The sequence below is a fragment of the Podarcis bocagei genome, assembly GCF_964188305.1.
Source record: "Podarcis bocagei genome assembly, chromosome: 12".
NCBI classification, from domain to species: Eukaryota; Metazoa; Chordata; class Lepidosauria; order Squamata; family Lacertidae; genus Podarcis; species Podarcis bocagei.
In genome coordinates, this window is record NC_138137.1 from 38,662,244 (window position 1) to 38,679,434 (window position 17,191).

The window sequence follows — 17,191 nt, forward strand, 5'->3', positions numbered from 1 at the left end:
TCCGAAAATGAGGCTGGGGACCCTTAAAGCAGGAAGGAAGTGCCCCTGAAAGGAATTCCTGTTCCAGGAGTTTGGGATCATCAGGGTGGGAGAGGAATCCCGCCGCATCAGCCAAGAACAGAGAAACGGAATTCAACATCCCTTGAAATGCAAAAGAAGAGCCTGTTGCAGAAGAAATGCAGGTCGCATGTGTGCGTGCACCCCCCCCCCCGCCATCCCAAACTGATCAAATTTCTAGGGCCAGGCTAGGTGATCGCAATCGTTTTTGTTTCACTCAGGCTTTTGACTCTGCCCAGCTGTTTCAGCTGCCTGGCCTCGTAAACACACGAGAGGATGCGGTGCGTGTGACGGAGCGAGGAGCGGGAAAGTATAAATCCCGCTGCTCCTCAAGGTGTCACAGCGGCCTGAGGGAAATAGAGACTGACGAAAAACGCGCGCGCGGCGCTTGGGATCCCTCGGGAGCAGAAGAGTGTGATGCCATCGTTGTAATGATAAGTTAACACGTGTAAGAGAAGAGACGCACGGCTCGGGCCGGGCCTAGTCTGGCACTAGCACCACACACACGCACAAGAGCGAGCACGAGTCCCTTAAGGCAGGAGGAGCCCGGCAGCGGGAGTGTATATTTGTCACTTGGCCCTCCGCCCCAGGGGACACCCCCCCACACACCTCTACCGCCCCCGTCACGCGCACGCTCTGACTGGGCACCCGCTCAAAAAAAAAAAAAAAAACAACGGTTGAGAGCCAGCAGGGCAGCGCGCGACGCAGAACTTCGCCCAGCGAGCTCGTGTTCCGCTGTCGGCCCATGAGCCACCGCGGGGGAAAAGGAGGAGGAAAAGCGAGAGAGCGAAGGCTGCTGCTGCTGCCGCGTCGCGGGGCCTTCGCCGAGGAGGCGTTGCAGTGCGCCTGCGTGCAGCAGGCCCCTGCTTCTGTTGCCTTTTTCGCGTTGCTGTCTCTCTCTCTCTCCCTCTCTCTCCCTCCGCCCCCCCCCTAGTCCGTGCGGCTCGCAGGACTGTTGCCGCTGCCAGCAAACCCTTAATTCCTTGCTGGAGATCTCCCAAGACGGACTGGGTACCTGCCCGGCCGAGCCGGCGCCCAGCGAGGAACTTGGAAGGAGCCCCTTATCCGCCGCTCGGCTGTTGCTGCTGCTGCCGCCGCCGCCGCCGCTGCCACCAGCGGCCATGGGTCCCACGTCCCTGCTATGGAGGCGGTACTGGCGGCGGCGGTGGCTGAGCGACTGAAGGCGGAGTGCTGCGGGGCAAGAACTGAGGCGGCGGCGGCGGCGGCCGGGGTCTCTCCGGTGCCGGGGGGTGTCGTGCTGACGGTGTTTTTAACCCTTAGATGGTCTCTAGCGAGCCGTTGTTGCTGCCTGTGTCACTGGAGGGTGAGTTCTCCAATAGTATGAAGGAGATGATCGGCGGCTGCTGCGTTTGCTCCGACGAGAGGGGCTGGGCCGAGAATCCGCTGGTTTACTGCGACGGGCATGGCTGCAATGTCGCAGTGCATCAAGGTGAGTGAGACGGGCCTGCTTCGGCCAACCTCTCTTGGGAGGTGGTGGGGTGGGGTGGGGGGTAAAGAGAGAGAGAGGGGGCCGGGGGGCTGCTTTCGGAGGCGTCTCTTTTTCCTCCCCCTCCCCCGTATGTCTCTTTTCTGTCTCTCACACACGCGTCACAAGTCACCACTTTATGGAGTGCGCCATCCACGTCTTTCCCCTCCTTGCTTGCAGGAGTGGGTCGCCTTCCCCCCTTCCCCCTGCCTCCTGTTAACTCTGTTGCTGGCTGTGTTCGTGGATGCTTAAAACTCAAGGAGGCGGGCCTTTTTTAGGAAAAGGGAGATGGGTGGACCCCCCCTCCAAAGATGCTGGGGGCGGCCGGGTATGTGCTTTTGGAGGGGGGTGGCCAGCAAAGGTATGCTATCCTTGTGTGTGAACGAGTAAGTTGCGTGTGTCGCCCTAGTCGTTACTTCCTCATCCTGTGTGAATGCCTGCCCTTCCTTCCTTCCTTCCTTCCTTCGCCCTTAGTAGTGAAAGTAGGCAGGAAGGGAAAGATTCGGAGCAGTATCAAAACACTTCGACGTGCGCTTAAAAGAATATGGGCAACGTGCGCTTTTTTGCTTTTAGCAAAATTGCCCCTGCCTGCTGAGTCGGTATCCCTTTGCACTTTTTGGCACGTCCTCGAAAAGTCTTGCTCCTCCTCCTGTCTCCTAAACCTAGGTAAGAAGCCAGAAAACGTGTTTGTCAAAGGGAGAGAGTTAGCTGTCATGTGACTGCCCCTTTCCTCCCGACTGCCTCTGCCGGAGCGTCCTTTGGCTGGATGGTGTCTGCTGGATGAGGAGACTTCCTGTTTGTGGTAGGAGAGTGTTGGGGGAGGGGAGGAAAGGGGCACTGTGGACTGACTTATCCTTTGATGGTAGATTTGTTTGGATTAGTGGAGGGAGAGCAGTTGGCTGGTGCCCAGCTGAGTGGCTGTGTTGCTGTTTTGCTTGCTATAATGAGCACAGTGTGTCTCTGCTTGTCTCTGATGATCTGTATGAGTTTCCTTTACGTCTGGAATATGTTACTGTTGCGGTCGTAACTTAGAGTATGTGAGTACATACATGATAGTACAAAAGACCCAGCTGATCCAGATTGTTTTTTAATCCTGTTTGTGAGAGGTGGCTGCAGGGCTACATAGTTTGTGACTAGTCAGAAGGAGCACTGGAGAATGGAATAAACTGTCATTCCTTCATGTGAACTTGTCTATCATGAAAATCTTCAGGAATTCTCTTCCACCTGAAGGGTGACACCTTGGAACTAATCTTTTTATGTTTCCAGTGTGCATGCATGTACTTTTCCAGAATTTCAGGTCTGGGCTTACTATTATTTGTTACAGCAAATGCCAAATTTTTAGAATTGCAACTGTGCACCTATGTGTTTGATTCAGTGCATTGAAAAAGGGGTCAAGGTGTCTGGGTGAATAGATGCATGTGCTAGAGAAAGAGGAGGGATGGGACATTGTCCAAGTCAAGGGGCAATGTGAAACTTCAGCTCCCCTCTCATTTCACAAAAGCTTATGCGTCTTTAGAGGTATGAGATTTCATGTGAGCAACCAGGAAATGGGCCGCAGATGGTGACCTATTACAAAGTGGTGCAGATGTGCCCCATCCCATTTCAGCATGACTATTGGATTGCAGAAAAACCTTAGTTTACGTGCACCCTACAGTATATTGTTTGCGGAATCCTCTGTACTCTGTAAACTGAAATTGATATCTATATTTATAGTAAGTCTCAGTTTTTAATGAAAGTGAGAGACTGTGGCATCTGTGCTCTTATTCAGTTTCCCACACATGCAGCTAACCCAGCTTTTTCTTCTGTTGATGTGGTTATGAGTTTGCAAAATCTTTAAGACATAGTCTGAGAATGGGAAATAGGAAGTAAGAAATTGAAAGTGGAATAGGGAGACTTATAGGAGGAGTTACAGTACAAAAGTACTCATGTGAGACTAATATTGATTAGTGTATTTGTTTTGCTTTTAAATCATAGTTGCACTAGGTGTGTAATTTGATTCTGAAAAAGCACCAGAAAGCCTGATTCTGTGCATGTTTTCTCAGAGTATATCCCATTTAGTTCAGTGGGGTTTACTCCCAAGTAAATGCACATTTAATTTACATTATCTGAAAAATAGCTGCAAATGTCTGTTTTGTTATATCATTGTTTGGGTCTGCATCAGGGTCCTCAAAGTTATTTGCAATAAGGCTTGGATCTCTCTATGGAAATTAAATTAAATACTATGAATATGCTGTGGGAAAATCAAAATACTATTTCCTTTATATTTCAGGAAAGCTTTACTTGGGAAAACTTCACTCCCAAACTCCCAAACTTATTGCTTTCATGTGTACCAATAAACCTGTTGGAGGGAGCTAGACATCCGTGGAGAAGAAACAGCTTAGGGCCCCCCTCTTCCTGTAGTAGCTGCTATTTCCCCAGGGGGCCTAGAAGCAAGGTGACTGTGCAACAGGACAGTAGCGAGGAACAGCTGTCATTCCTTTAGTGCTCCAATCTTCAGTGACAGCATGTTAAGTAAAGGAATTTGAAATTGTGGGAGACTTTTGTAGAGCTGCAGAAATAATGTGAGATGACACCTTAAAAAGGGAAACCAGAGCAATCTTCACCTGAATAGTTATTCCATTTGAATTGGTTCTTCTTGTGGGGAATGTACTTACACATGCAAAGTATGTGAACAGTAAAGAAATAAGTATCCCCTTCCTCTAAAGTAACTAACCCTCTTTGTTTATGTGATGGCAGCCTAGGACATGGAGACTAAGCATGGCATCTGATGGTGTCCTAACACTGAGGAGTAAATGGAGTAGGACATAAACATTTTCTTCTAGATAAGGAAAGGAGAGGGGTGCTAGCATGGAAATTTGCTTTAAGATAGCCAGTTACTTTTGCACAACTTACGTATTAAGAGAGACCCTGTATTTTCTTTTTTTTTCTGGATAGAGGCATCATGAGGTTTATTCCATCTTTTTGGACATGCTGACAACACCAGTTCCCAAAATTTCTGAAATCACTTTGGCTAATTAGGTGATAGAAATATTTGGCTCTGTTTTGGAAAACATTCCCAATATACCCAAGATTTTTATTAATTCAGATGCAGGAGCCACTGCAGTTGTGGTTGGTTGGGAGCTTCAGCCTACACTGCAAAGTGTATCTAAGGCCCCGTCTCATGCATACATATCTGGAAGTAAACCCAATTTAATCCATGCAATTTAACTTCCAAGCAAATACACATAAGATCATACTGTGTGCTGTATAACTCAAGCTATCCAGAGATATAGTGCTGATCTGATGCACTAATGAATTCTGAGTGCTCAAGTAGACTTCTATACGATCCGATGTTCCAACTTAGTTTTGTTACATGCTCTCTGCTTGTGCACATATTCAGGGTATTTAGCTTTATGATGCAGTTGAATTCTGGACTATATAAAGCCCTGGGCTAGTTGATCTGTTTGCACAGTGGTCTCTGCAATATTAATTCCTAAGCTCAGTCATGCCTGTGACACATGGATTTAGAGAGACTTGCACATATGTAGCATTTCATCGTAAATCATGTGAGGGTAAATTGTTGAGGCTTAAGAGTATAAAAGGTATAAGCAGCATTGGCAAATGCTGATGGAAGGCAGTTTTGAGTACGTATACCTGTTTTGAGCTCCAGAATTTCTCACTTTAATTGTATAAAGCGCCATGTGCATTGATGGTGCTATATAAATAAATGTCAGCATAATAATAATATGTACTTGAGTATAGATTTGACTTCTTAAGTTTCATTAATCAGGATGGGACTGCACAGGTGTGCAGGGTTATTCACATTGCCTGAGTAGATAGACATGATAAGGACTGTAAAATGTTTAGTTTCCTTGTTCTCTGGAGGAGTACGTGGATGTTTTCTATTGCATTTCTCTCACTTGTCCCCTCCTGCTGCTTCTGCAGTCTTTCTTGGAATCTGAAATAGCTCATCTGCCTCTTGGGCCATTTAAGACCAGAAGAGACTATCCCTGGCACACTTCCCAATATGGGGAAAACACTTTTGGCCTAAATGCCTATGGGAATGAGTACAGAGTGCTGCAGTTGTGAGCACTTTGTTGTAGGGATGGGTGTTTTCATTGGGTTTACACCTGATAAGCTTGTTGCTGCAGAATTAGAGCTCTGGATGTATATGCAGAGTCTACAAACAGCAGGTTTTGAGGAGCCATGGAATGAGAGCCAGACAAGAGAGGGATCAGGAACCGTGAAAAAAGTCTAAGGCACAAAGCATAAAGAGGAACCAGACCTCAGGAGTCAGAAGAGAGACAGTGCAGTCAGTTTATACCGTACATGCAAAAGAAGAACCAACATCACAACTGATAGTAGGTCACAGCTGGGTAGATTATTCAGAAGGACTGGGAGCAGGAACTGTGGAAAGAGTAAAAGGCATAACAGGAGGTAGGTCACAAGAGATGGCAGGCTGAGAAGCACAAACAGGAACTTAGGTATGCAAGATCAAATGGATTATTTAACTTTAGACTTCAGATTTGGGTCTAATTGGGGGAGGCTTTATCTCCAGCAAAGTGTGAAACTAGAGAGGAGTCATGGAAAAGAGCAGGCACATAAGGGTGAACGCCTTCAAGTGCCAGTGATTCAGTGGCCACATTTAACATATAATTGTAAGCTAAAAACCTTGGCTTATACACCATACTGTGCAGGAGGTTTATGTTAGTGCATGCAGGCTGATTGCTGTCACTTAGTTTCTTCTTTTGCATGAGCAAATAAACAAACTAGGAAGGGTTAACTTAGCATTACTTCCCAACCTGGGATCGTGGGTTGTTTCTCCTAACAAGCCAGGTCTGTAAACCAAGTATCTTGAACCAAACTTAAGTCAATTTTAAGCCAAGGTTTAACGATCCTGGGTTTGGATATAATGCTAACTCTCCTTTTCTCGGGTTTTGCACTCGCAGGAAGCATGGAGTGAAACAGAAGTAACTGGGCACATACAACATGGGTTGTTTAGCCACAGTTCTTGGCTTATTGTTATGTGTGAGTGCAGCCATTGTTAAACAAGAATTCAGGTTCAAGATGAGACTGCATCTTTGGGCTAATGTGCTTTCTTCTGTGATAATGCTGCACATATCCTCTGTTGTGGTATATTAGATAACAAGAGTACTGATTAGAAATGGACATACTTTTGAGTGTAAAAATGACTCTCCTTAAGTTTTTGGATAGCGTTTTTATAGTGACACCTACATGTTGTTGTTAAATTTAGCAGTCTGCTCTGCAAGGCTGTTTTTATACAATGTTTTTATTTGTAACAAAAAATGCAATTTGTGTAATTGGAAACAATGGTAGTTCTGTTTTGCTTTCAATAGGATGTGGATTGCACCCAGAATTGTGCAAGTGTCGGTTATAAACTCATTTGGCTGTAAATGCCTTTTGAAATTAGTAGAATTTTCTTTCTTTACCATACTTGACTGAATCCGGCCTCTTTGGTGTGTGTATGTTGTGTGTGTCTGCATGCACATTTAGACCACAAGGTTTGATACTATAGGAAACACCCAGCCTTGGTTCAAGAAGCTCTTGTTTCTCCCCTGCATTCATTAATGGGCAAAAAAAGAGAGACACTTAACTTTCTTTCTTTTGACAGAAGTTAACAAATTCTGTAGGCATACTAGGTCCCTGTAGAGTGGATAGTAAAGGTAAAGGGACCCCTGACCATTAGGTCCAGTTGTGACCCCGAGGGAGCCGGTATACAGCTTCTGGGTCATGTGGCCAGCATGACTAAGCCGCTTCTGGTGAACTAGAGCGGCACACGGAAACACGGTTTACCTTCCCGCCAGAGCGATACCTATTTATCTACTTGAACTTTGACATGCTTTCGAACTGCTAGGTTGGCAGGAGCAGGGACTGAGCAACAGGAGCTCACCCCGTTGCGGGGATTCGAACCACCGACCTTCTGATCAGCAAGTCCTAGGCTCTGTGGTTTAACCCACAGCACCACCCGCATCCCTTGTAGAGTGGATAATGCTTGCTAAATTACAGGCAAGCAGTGTTAGAAGCTAGGATAGAAAAGCTAGGAGCCAAATGGCTTCTGAGACCTGGGTTTTGGGTGCCAAAACAGAATGTCAGGGGGTGGGGTGGGGGTCAGCAACACTTTTTATTTATTATTTTGATAAGCATAAGAGACATATTGTTAATATCACATTTTTAGCAGGAAATTGTTAATATATGTTTAATTTGGTGTTGAAATAAAAATATTGGTACTATACTTCAGTTTTCCAAACACTACTCTTTATTGTTAAACTTCTTAAGGAGTTAAGGATTGTCTATCCTTAACATATACTTCAAGGCTTCAAAGCACATACATTTCAGTAATCCTTGAGTGTCAGCCAGGCGCAAAAAATGGCACCTAAACTTTCTGAGGTGCTCGCAAATGGAGAATCTGTATGTGCAAAATGTGCCTGGTGCCCTGCTAATTTCGAACTCTGCAGGCAAGTAGGTGGGATACACCTTATAAAAATGGATTTTGGCATAGGAATAACTAAAAGGGGTTTGCTTTATGATTACAAGCTAGACCTGTCTTTTGTGAAGAAGCTATCCCATTCTATACTGACATCTTTCCTAAGCTTGGTGAGCTAAATTTCAATTTTGTAGTGTACCTGTTGCCCCTTCACCTCACAATTTGGCATTTTCCTTGTGTGGTAAGCATAGAAGCATAGCTTCAGTTTTAGTAGACATTTGTCTGCAGCATTTTTAAAAGGTCTGTATGACTGAATCAATATGAAGTGGTTTAGGGCCCCTGCTTTAACTGGTGCAGACTTGCACAGGCCCTGTCATTACCCAGGTAAGCTTACAATACAGTGGTACCTCTGGTTGCGAACGGGATCCTGTTATTTTCAGGTTGCGGAGGCCTGTTCGCAACCTGAAAATAACGCAACCCGCGAATGGCAAAACCAGGAAGTAACCCTTTCCGGTACTTCCGGGTTGCCGTGGGACACAACCTGAAAACGCGCAACCTGAAGCAAAGACTGTACTACTGAGGCATCAAATTTTAGCTTGAGTTCTTCTGAATCCAATGCACAACCCTAAAATAAACTGATAACCTGTGATTTTTAGACAGATGAAATAAAATTTATTTACCTGCTGACCAAGGGCTCCCACAGCATCCTCTCTTCCACCTCTCCCCCTGTTGAAGTTAGACTTGAAAGAAACATTCTATGGTAGCCAGTAGAATACATTATGGTGTGTGCTTGGTTGAAATGTATGTGTGGTGTCCGCAACAGTTTCTCCAGTTTGCAAATCTACTCTCAGAATGACCCTTGCACTTACCTATGTGTGTATTGCAGGACTTATTTTTTCTGTATAATATACATATTTTTAATATGATTATTTGGTTTCTTCTCCCAAAATAGCATGCTATGGAATTGTACAAGTACCTACTGGACCTTGGTTTTGTAGAAAATGTGAATCTCAGGAAAGAGCAGCTAGAGTGGTAAGTTTGAATTGGTGTGTCATACTTGGGTACATGTTTTAATCTAGTTCTTATCTTGGTAGCATTGCTCAAAATGTATTATTCTTAGCAGGGGGTGAAGCTTTCTCATTCTCAGGTTAACAGTGGGCATATATCCGCTGGAAGCCATAGAAATTCATTTTTTCCCCTTTGCCTGGATTTTTTTATGTTCTAGTTTTAATATGGAAGTACAGAGAGAACCAGGCAGGATTTTCAGTGCTGCTCAGAGGCTAACAGTTGCAGAAATACTGTACTGCATGCTTCATAGTTGTGTTTCCCACCACCACGACCTTTTTCTGGTGAGGGGAGAGGATGGCAGAGGATCTTCTGAGGGAATGCTAACCTTCATTTTCTTCCCCATTGACTCCCTGCAACAAGGGGGGGGGGAGAGAGAAGTCAGACACGAACACTGTGCCATCAGAAGTGTGGTACTCTGCTATCTTGATAAATGTTTTACTCTGATTTTTGGACACCTACCACCCCACTGTGAGAATACACTGTAAACCAAAGAGAGATAAATCAGGTTGGCTCTGTAGTCTGCCTGCATTTCTCTGGCTGGAACTTCTTTGGGGTATTATTAATTCCAGTTTTGGAGGATACTTTTGCAAGTACTGATAAAGCTTTCTTATAATTCTGTATTGGCAATGAAGTAAAAAAGAAGTATCTATGGAGAACTGAAGTTCTGGATTTTGATATAACTGGATTTTGATATAAATTACTTAATAAATATAAACGACATAACCCTCCTGCTACTTTCAAATGTATTGAATTTAATATTGGTTGTTTGATCTCAGCTTCATAATGCTAGCGTGGAGATAACCAACTTTAATTTGAATTCTGGATATGGTTAGTATTTGTACTAAACATCACAGTCTCAACATAAAGTTTTGCAATAATGGTTGGCATTGATTCTTTTAGGCCATAACATTATGTGGCTCATGCAGAACACATCTATCTTGTGGGTTTTGATACAACAGTGTTGCTTTTAGCACTATCACTTGGAGCAGTGTGTGTATGCAGAAGCACCCATGGTTGTCTTATTTGTGTCGTTGTTCCTGTAAATACGGAACTTAAAGGCTCTGGAGGTTTGGCTTGTCTATAATTTAGAAATTGAGCTCCAGAAATGGCCATTCTCATAAGTAGCTTTAGATGAATAGAAACCATGTGTGTGAAATGTTGGATACTGAGCTGTGATTTAAGACATAGATATCTGTTAGAGAGAGTTTTTTAAACTTAAGGAAAGCATCTATATTTATGAGAAAGGAGACAAATAGGAAATGGGTCAACTACAGAAAATATTTGAACGGTACCTTATTTCTTGTTTTAATAACTGTTTGCCTTCCTGCAGAGATGCGAATTATGCCCTCATAAGGATGGTGCTTTGAAGAGGACTGATAATGGGGGTAAGTCTTTTACCTTTTCAAAAAAACTCTGTAGTAATTTAAAGATTTTATTCCTTTTTCTGCAGTTCAGTTGCATAAACTGATAAAATTGGAACATAGCTTGTGTGGTTAAGATTTTTGGAGCCCCACGTATAAATATTCTGTTATTCTAAAGAGCTCTGAAACTTAGGTATTTCAGGGTTTATATATTTAATAATTTAGGTGCTCATCACTGTAAAATGTATTTATTCTTGCAGCATGTATATGAGAAATCTTATCTTCCTCTTACACATGGAGAATGAGAGCACTGCATCATGCTAGAGGGCTGTATATAAATTGTAGACTTTAATTTTATGCAAAAATAATTCAGTGTAAGTGAACAGTGAAGGTTATTTAATTCCTTCGGTGGCTATGGTTTGCTAACTCAAGTGGCACACTTAATATGACAAGCAACTACTTGATGATACCACCTGACTTTAAAATGGTGTTTCCTTCTCCCCAAGCCTGCATGGCTAATGATCAGGGTTGGCAAAATTTGTAGTCCAGCAACATCCACACAGCACACACTAGCTTGCCCAACCCTGTACCCATCCATTATAGAGGGAGCACATGGAGAAGGGCTCCTGAAGAAGGTCTTTAAACTGTGGCTAGGCTCATGTAGAAGAAGAGATGTATCCATGACCCACACCATTTAGGGTCATCAGCACTTTGAATAAGACTTTGGAGCCAATGCAGGTTAAAATACATGGAATTAAATACATGGAATTAAAATACATGGAAACTTATCTGTGCTTAATTTTTTTCATTTTTGTGAACGCTTAATTTGGGTTTCCTTGGTGATTACTTTCCTTTTCCATGGTTCCATGATAAAGTTTTATTTTATAGACCCATCTCTTTTTGAGACTTGTTGAGCTGGCTTACAAAAAGCAAAAACAGGATAAAAGATAAAAACATGGCACTAATACAAACATATTGAAACTCTCATTTTAACTTACAAGCCAGGTTTCTTGCTATAATGCTTTTTAGAGGGAATCAGTAACACATGATTTTTAAATTTTGGCTAAGAGCCCCAAATGTGCTTATTAGAAGAAAGCAAAAGTCTGCATTGCTTACTTTAGCTTAGCTTTAATTTGCCTAATGATTCATTAGCATAATTTTCTTGAAATAGGACATGGATTGTTATTGATGCAAAGCTATCTCTTATTCTGTGTAGGAGTCTAGTGTAAGAGATGAAAATATGCATCAAGAAACAAGTTGGTCTTGCCTTCATGCTACTTTGTATGGAAAAGCAGCTCATATACTTCAAGAATTTTCAGTTCAGCTTTGTAGTCTCTGCTGTTGTATTACCACTATAAATAAGGTGTTAACTTCCATGAACTTGTGGTTACTGACATGGAATATGTGTATCGATTAGGGTACTGTCTTAATGGGTAGAGGGTGCTGTTTGGGGGATGCAACTACTCCATTGTCATGGACAGTTGACTTTCTGGGAGTATCTGTCAAGTCTTGCAGACGTGGTAGGCCAAGAAGGATTGTTCTCATCTGAAGGTTGATGGATCTAGTTGGTTTCCAAACTGCATTTTTGGTGCACTTGGCAGACTGTCCTGTCAAAGCTCTAGCTCAGGGGTGGATAACTATTTAGCTCAATAGGCCACATTTTTATCTTCCCCCGACCCCTGGGGCCCAACTTTGATGGGGGGTGGGCCACAACATGTCAGTTATCTTATGCCAGTTGACTGATAGGTGGGGATTCCTGTGGCAGTGTGGGGAGCAGTCTGCTTCCTGAGCTCATTCCCTGCAGGGAATGTGCTGGCAAAGCAAATCCCAGCAAGACTGAGTTTCCTGCTCTCCAGTTGGTGAGCAGAGAGTGTAGTCCTGCTGCCTACAGGATTCACAGTACTCAGCAGGATTTTACCCTGTCCCCTATCCATCAGCTGAAGTTACCCAGTGACACTGGCTGATGGACCGGTGGGTATGTTTTGGGGCAAATAGCTTCATGGGTTAGTTTGACCAATTGGCTGACCAAGATTGGTCCTCCATCACCCACTGGAACCGACTTGAGTATTGGACATGATGGCTGTAGAACAGGAGTAGCCAATGCACCTCCAGATGTTGGCAGACTCCAACTCCCATCAGGCCTGGTCAGACTTGCTCTAGATATTCGAGGCAATGGAGAACAATGAAGGAACTGTTTGATGAGGTGCAGAAAGGTGTAGGAAAGGTCAAGTAAGGTTCAGCTGAACACAGATTCTTTGGTGATGTCTGTGAAGAAATCCTACCTTCACCACTGTTTTATCTGCACAGTGCCATCCACTGGAGCTTTTCCAAGTCATAAAAGTCCTGTTACAACATGACTAGCTCAATTTTTACTTTGAGATAGTTGATGAAATCCTTCCTGCTTCAGGCTTTGAGGGGAGGGAGTGAAGTCTTAAAGAAAGGGCACACACACTTAAATGTTTCTGGAACCTTCCAGATAGGTTCCCCACCCCCTTGTATTATGTTTCTGTATTTTAAATTGGTACTGTTCTTATATTTATGATATGGTATTAGCCAGCCCGAGGGATCCGAGGAACCATGTTTGGCAGCAGACCAATTTAAAAATAAATATAAATGAGCTGCCGAACATTAAATTGCTATCTACGCAAAAATATCAGCCTGCTATTATCAACAATCTGGAGGATATGCTATAAAAATAATAAAGCCTTTAAAACTATTTTCAAAAGTTGCTTCTGGATAATGCTTGCCTAAAATGAAGATTACTTTCAACTTAATGGTAGGGTTTGCATGGTATTTATTAGGGGTAGGCTTTGCCAGGAAAATCATGTTTTTTCTTGCCCTGGGAAAAGCTATTTTTCTCATATTTTAAGACATTATAAAAATTGTTTCATTATTACAATATTATGTTTCAAGCTGTGTTTATGACATGTAGCTTATTTAGCGTTGAACGAGGAAATTATCATAGACCATGCTATATTTTTAGTTTTGTATTCGGTTAACAGAATTTATACTACATTAAAAACAGAAAAGCATGTAAAAGAACGAAAATAATAATAATTTGGGATCAGATCTTAACTAAAGTTCTACTGGTGGGAACAACCTGTGGGTGGAGTTCATTTGGTAGGAAGCTCCCACTAGGATGTGTGGGGGGGGGGCAGTGGCATTTTCTGCCATTCCCCCTGCATCCCCTTGTGGTTTGCACCATTTGGTGACATTCTGGAGCATCATGAGAAAGTGGTTGCTGGGGGAAGGAGGGGGTAGCGGAAAATGTTACCCTGCCCTGCACCCTGGCAGCATTTTCTGAATTCCTATTCCTGCTGCAAACAGAAAGAGCTCTTCCATTCATAATCTCAGAATAACAATAGTAGAAGAACAAAAGTTCAAATTTTGAGGCATTAAGCAAAGATAAAGACAAGAGGTTCAGTGGGCAGAGGGGCCTGACAGAATCCAAACATAAGACTGCATCTTGGTGGTCCCGTTGGAACTCCACTTGAAACTGACAATATCACTAACTGTTGCTATACCAAGCTTTTGTCATGTCCACTTACTGTAAATTGCCCTGTCACATTGTTGCATTATACAGTTGTTTTTCCTTCTGCATCAGTTTCTTGTCTAATAGCATCTTACTCTTCTTAAGAAGCTGGATACTTTTTGTTTGTGTATTAGATTCACTAATTTAAATTCCAGTTGCTTGCTGTAGCTGGCAATGCATATCTTGCAAGATTTCCACAGAGGTCTTAATCACTGCATAAACAACTGACCTTATGTTTTGCTTGTACTACTACTCTTAAATTGCACATCTTTGATCTCCAGCAAGATGCCCTGGAGTAAGAATGGACACCAGAGACACTTATTTTTTAAAGCTCAGTATCTCTGCAAAAACATTTGGGTGCTAGTTGTTGTTTGTGTTTGTGTGTGTGTGCTTTAAATAAATCAATAAGAGACTTAAAAAGCTGTGAGGGAGTTGGTTCTTTTAAACTGTTACAAATCACCCAGTATTTGCAATCTTTCTTGTTTTACGGTTTTGTTTGGAAGCCTGCACAAAGCTTTTTAGTTCAGCATATGTAGAACCAGTTATTGGATTGAAATCTGTTCCAACTGGATGCTGATCAGGAATGTTGTGCATCAGCATTCTTTGTCAGCTTTATAACAGGATTTCTGGAAGGCAGCTGCTTGGTTGAAAGCCAACTAACAATGCACTAGTGTCGTCATTTTTTTAAGGGTTAGAGTGGGGATCTCCTAAGCTTGTAAGGAATGTCACATGCCAGCGTTTGAGTCAGCAGCTTTCTCCCTCTGAATTTCATTAAGGCTCTGCAAGTTAAAAGAAAAAGCACTAATGCAAACTTAAGTTACTCAAGTGCTGTCACCGACTACAGCTAATATATTGTATTAAGTACTTATATCTTCTTGTAGCTGGATTCTGATATAAATTACTTAATAAATATAAACAACATAACCCTTCCGCTACTTTGAAATGTGAGATTTTAATATTGAACTCAGCTTCATAATGCTAGTGTTGAGATACCCAACTTTAATTTGATTGTTGAATCATCTGTTTTCAAACTTGGACTGATTTGTGGCTGTTCTTTCCTGATTGAAGCTGAGAGTAGGGCATGTTCAACACCACCTAAGTATTGGTGTGTTGTATAGTAAGCAATAAAGAAAAAGAATACTAAAGATGGTCTGATAAAACAAATTAGTAGGTCTTCTAAAAGCAAATAGTTTTTGTTAAATTATTTTCATTTATTGTACAGAGAAGGGCGTTCAGTATTGAGATAAGTTCTGTTTCCAGGAATTCAGAAGGTAGCTTCTTGTGAAGTTGGCACCCTCCATGTATTCCAGGTCATCTATCTGTTTATATAGGAAGACACTGTGGTGCTCTTCAGGAGATGCGTAAAGGGAAGGATGCAGAGGGCCTTCATGGTAGTCGCGCCCTGTGGAATGCCTTCCTGTCAGATGTCAAGGAAATAAACAACTATCTGACTTTTAGGAGATGTCTGAAGGTGTAGGGAGTTTTTAATGTTTGATGTTTTACTGTGCTTAGTGTTTTAATTTGTTGGAAGCCACCCAGAGTGGCTGGGGCAATCCAGTCAGATGGGTGGCATATTATTAATAACAATAATAAATCAACAATGAGAGAGAGGGAGTGAGAAACCAAAAACCAATATAGCAGAAACACACTCTGGTCTTGCCTTTCATTTTCCAATATTTGGTGATTGCCTTAAGGGTGCTCCTTTATGGAGAAGATACCCTCCTGTTCTAGATATTCCTCTTGTTTCTGTTATCCATCTCAGGCATACCATGAGCAGTGTTCGAAACTCCCATTGCTCTAGGCGCATTTTGTGACAGGGAATTTCATTAGTGCGAGAAGTTTCTGAGCTCTGGTTGCAGTACTGTGCCTAAGATTTCAGATTAAAACTGCAGAGTGGAAGGAAAGAAGGACCTTTTTCTGTCTCCCCACTTCTAGCTACTCTCTGAACACTGGAGAAGAGATTTTCTTAAGAATATTGGGGGGGTGGGTGGGCAGGGGAACGACTAGACCATGTGAAAAATGAAAATAATATTTTAGTGTCAGTTCATTCATTTTCAGCTTTGTATTCTTGTTATAAAAAAGTGCGCCTAGACATTCCTTTGTTGCACCTATAACCTAGGTTTAAGGTGCCATTTAGCTCCTAGCTTTCATATCTCAGTTTCTAACACTGACCATGAGAGAAGCAACACCAAACTCCAAAAGTTCTCCCAAACCAAAGAGTAACTCTGATCAGCCCCAACCTGGGAATAAGCCCTTGCTCTTGACTCAAGGCTCCTTAGTTTCTTAACACTTTCAGATATGTGGTGAAGGGCCATGTTGTAGGTGGGTTCTGCAAACAGTGAGAGAAAGTTATTCCCCCTTCAAGCATGCCTAGAGACCATTCCCTTATCTTCCCTTGCTCAGGCAACCGAAGAAAAATGCAACACTATTCCAATGCTATCCAATACTTTCTGGAAAGAAGAGTAATAGACTCCGAGCTAGTGCCAGAGGGATCATTACTTCTTTAAGGTGAATTATGTTTTTGTCAGTATATTGAAGAAATCAGAAGACCTCAGAAAGGTCGTAATCTCCACACTTTGGCATTGAGATGGGTTGCACTATTTCTGCACGCCTGTGATGTTAAGATTTCCTCACATGAATAAATTTTATGGAGGACTAACTAACTGTCTCGTTGACTTTGCAATTGTTCCTTCTGCACTTCAGTGCCAGTTGTTCTGTCTTCAGCTCCTTCTTCCTGTCCTTGGTCCTAGTTATCAATAAGACTTACCTGAAGATGGTAGAGTACAAGTTTTATTCCTTTTTGTAAGACTACCTGATTGTGTCTTTAACATGTGCAGACAACTGTACAGAAGCCCTAGAGGCATATGTTTTTGATCACTCTTTCTGGAAGCCAATTGTTTTTCTTTTCTTTTTAGAGGGGGAAAAATCTGTTATCTCTGGTAAAAGGAGATTTAACTCTTAGCCAGACTGTTGGAAATGATGGGTTTTCATTTCAGCTGACTTTCTTGGGCCTATCGACATGTCTGAGCTCTTCAGACATTCCTGCTAATCTTCAAGATCAAATTGCATCAAGATTGAACCCACATATCTGAATACCCAGGAACTCAAAACTCAGTATCCCAGTGGACTATGGTGGAAAGGTGTACATATCAAAGACTTACTCATAGTATATTCAGATGTAACCATTGCCAGCCTACCTATGTGGGAAGCTCACTTCAAATAATTCTTCATCTAAGAGCTGTGGTCACACCGTAAGACATCTT

At 42.6% G+C, this 17,191-nt stretch overlaps 1 protein-coding gene across 6 annotated transcripts in view; it reads left to right on the forward strand.

Moving 5' to 3' along the window:
* The first annotated feature begins 774 nt into the window (after nt 1-774).
* Nucleotides 775-17,191, forward strand: part of MLLT10 (MLLT10 histone lysine methyltransferase DOT1L cofactor) — a 101,479-nt gene continuing 85,062 nt past the window's right edge. The window contains exons 1-4 of one of the 6 annotated variants that reach the window (XM_081163155.1): nt 1,370-1,507; nt 2,210-2,345; nt 8,920-8,999; nt 10,366-10,420. In XM_081163155.1, the coding sequence (XP_081019281.1) occupies nt 2,324-2,345; nt 8,920-8,999; nt 10,366-10,420 (157 nt within the window). In that variant the 5' untranslated portion in view covers nt 1,370-1,507; nt 2,210-2,323. Of the gene's footprint in view, nt 1,508-2,209; nt 2,346-8,919; nt 9,000-10,365; nt 10,421-17,191 lie in introns of all 6 variants that reach the window. The other 5 variants (XM_081163152.1, XM_081163151.1, XM_081163154.1 and 2 more) reach the window with 5 other exon arrangements.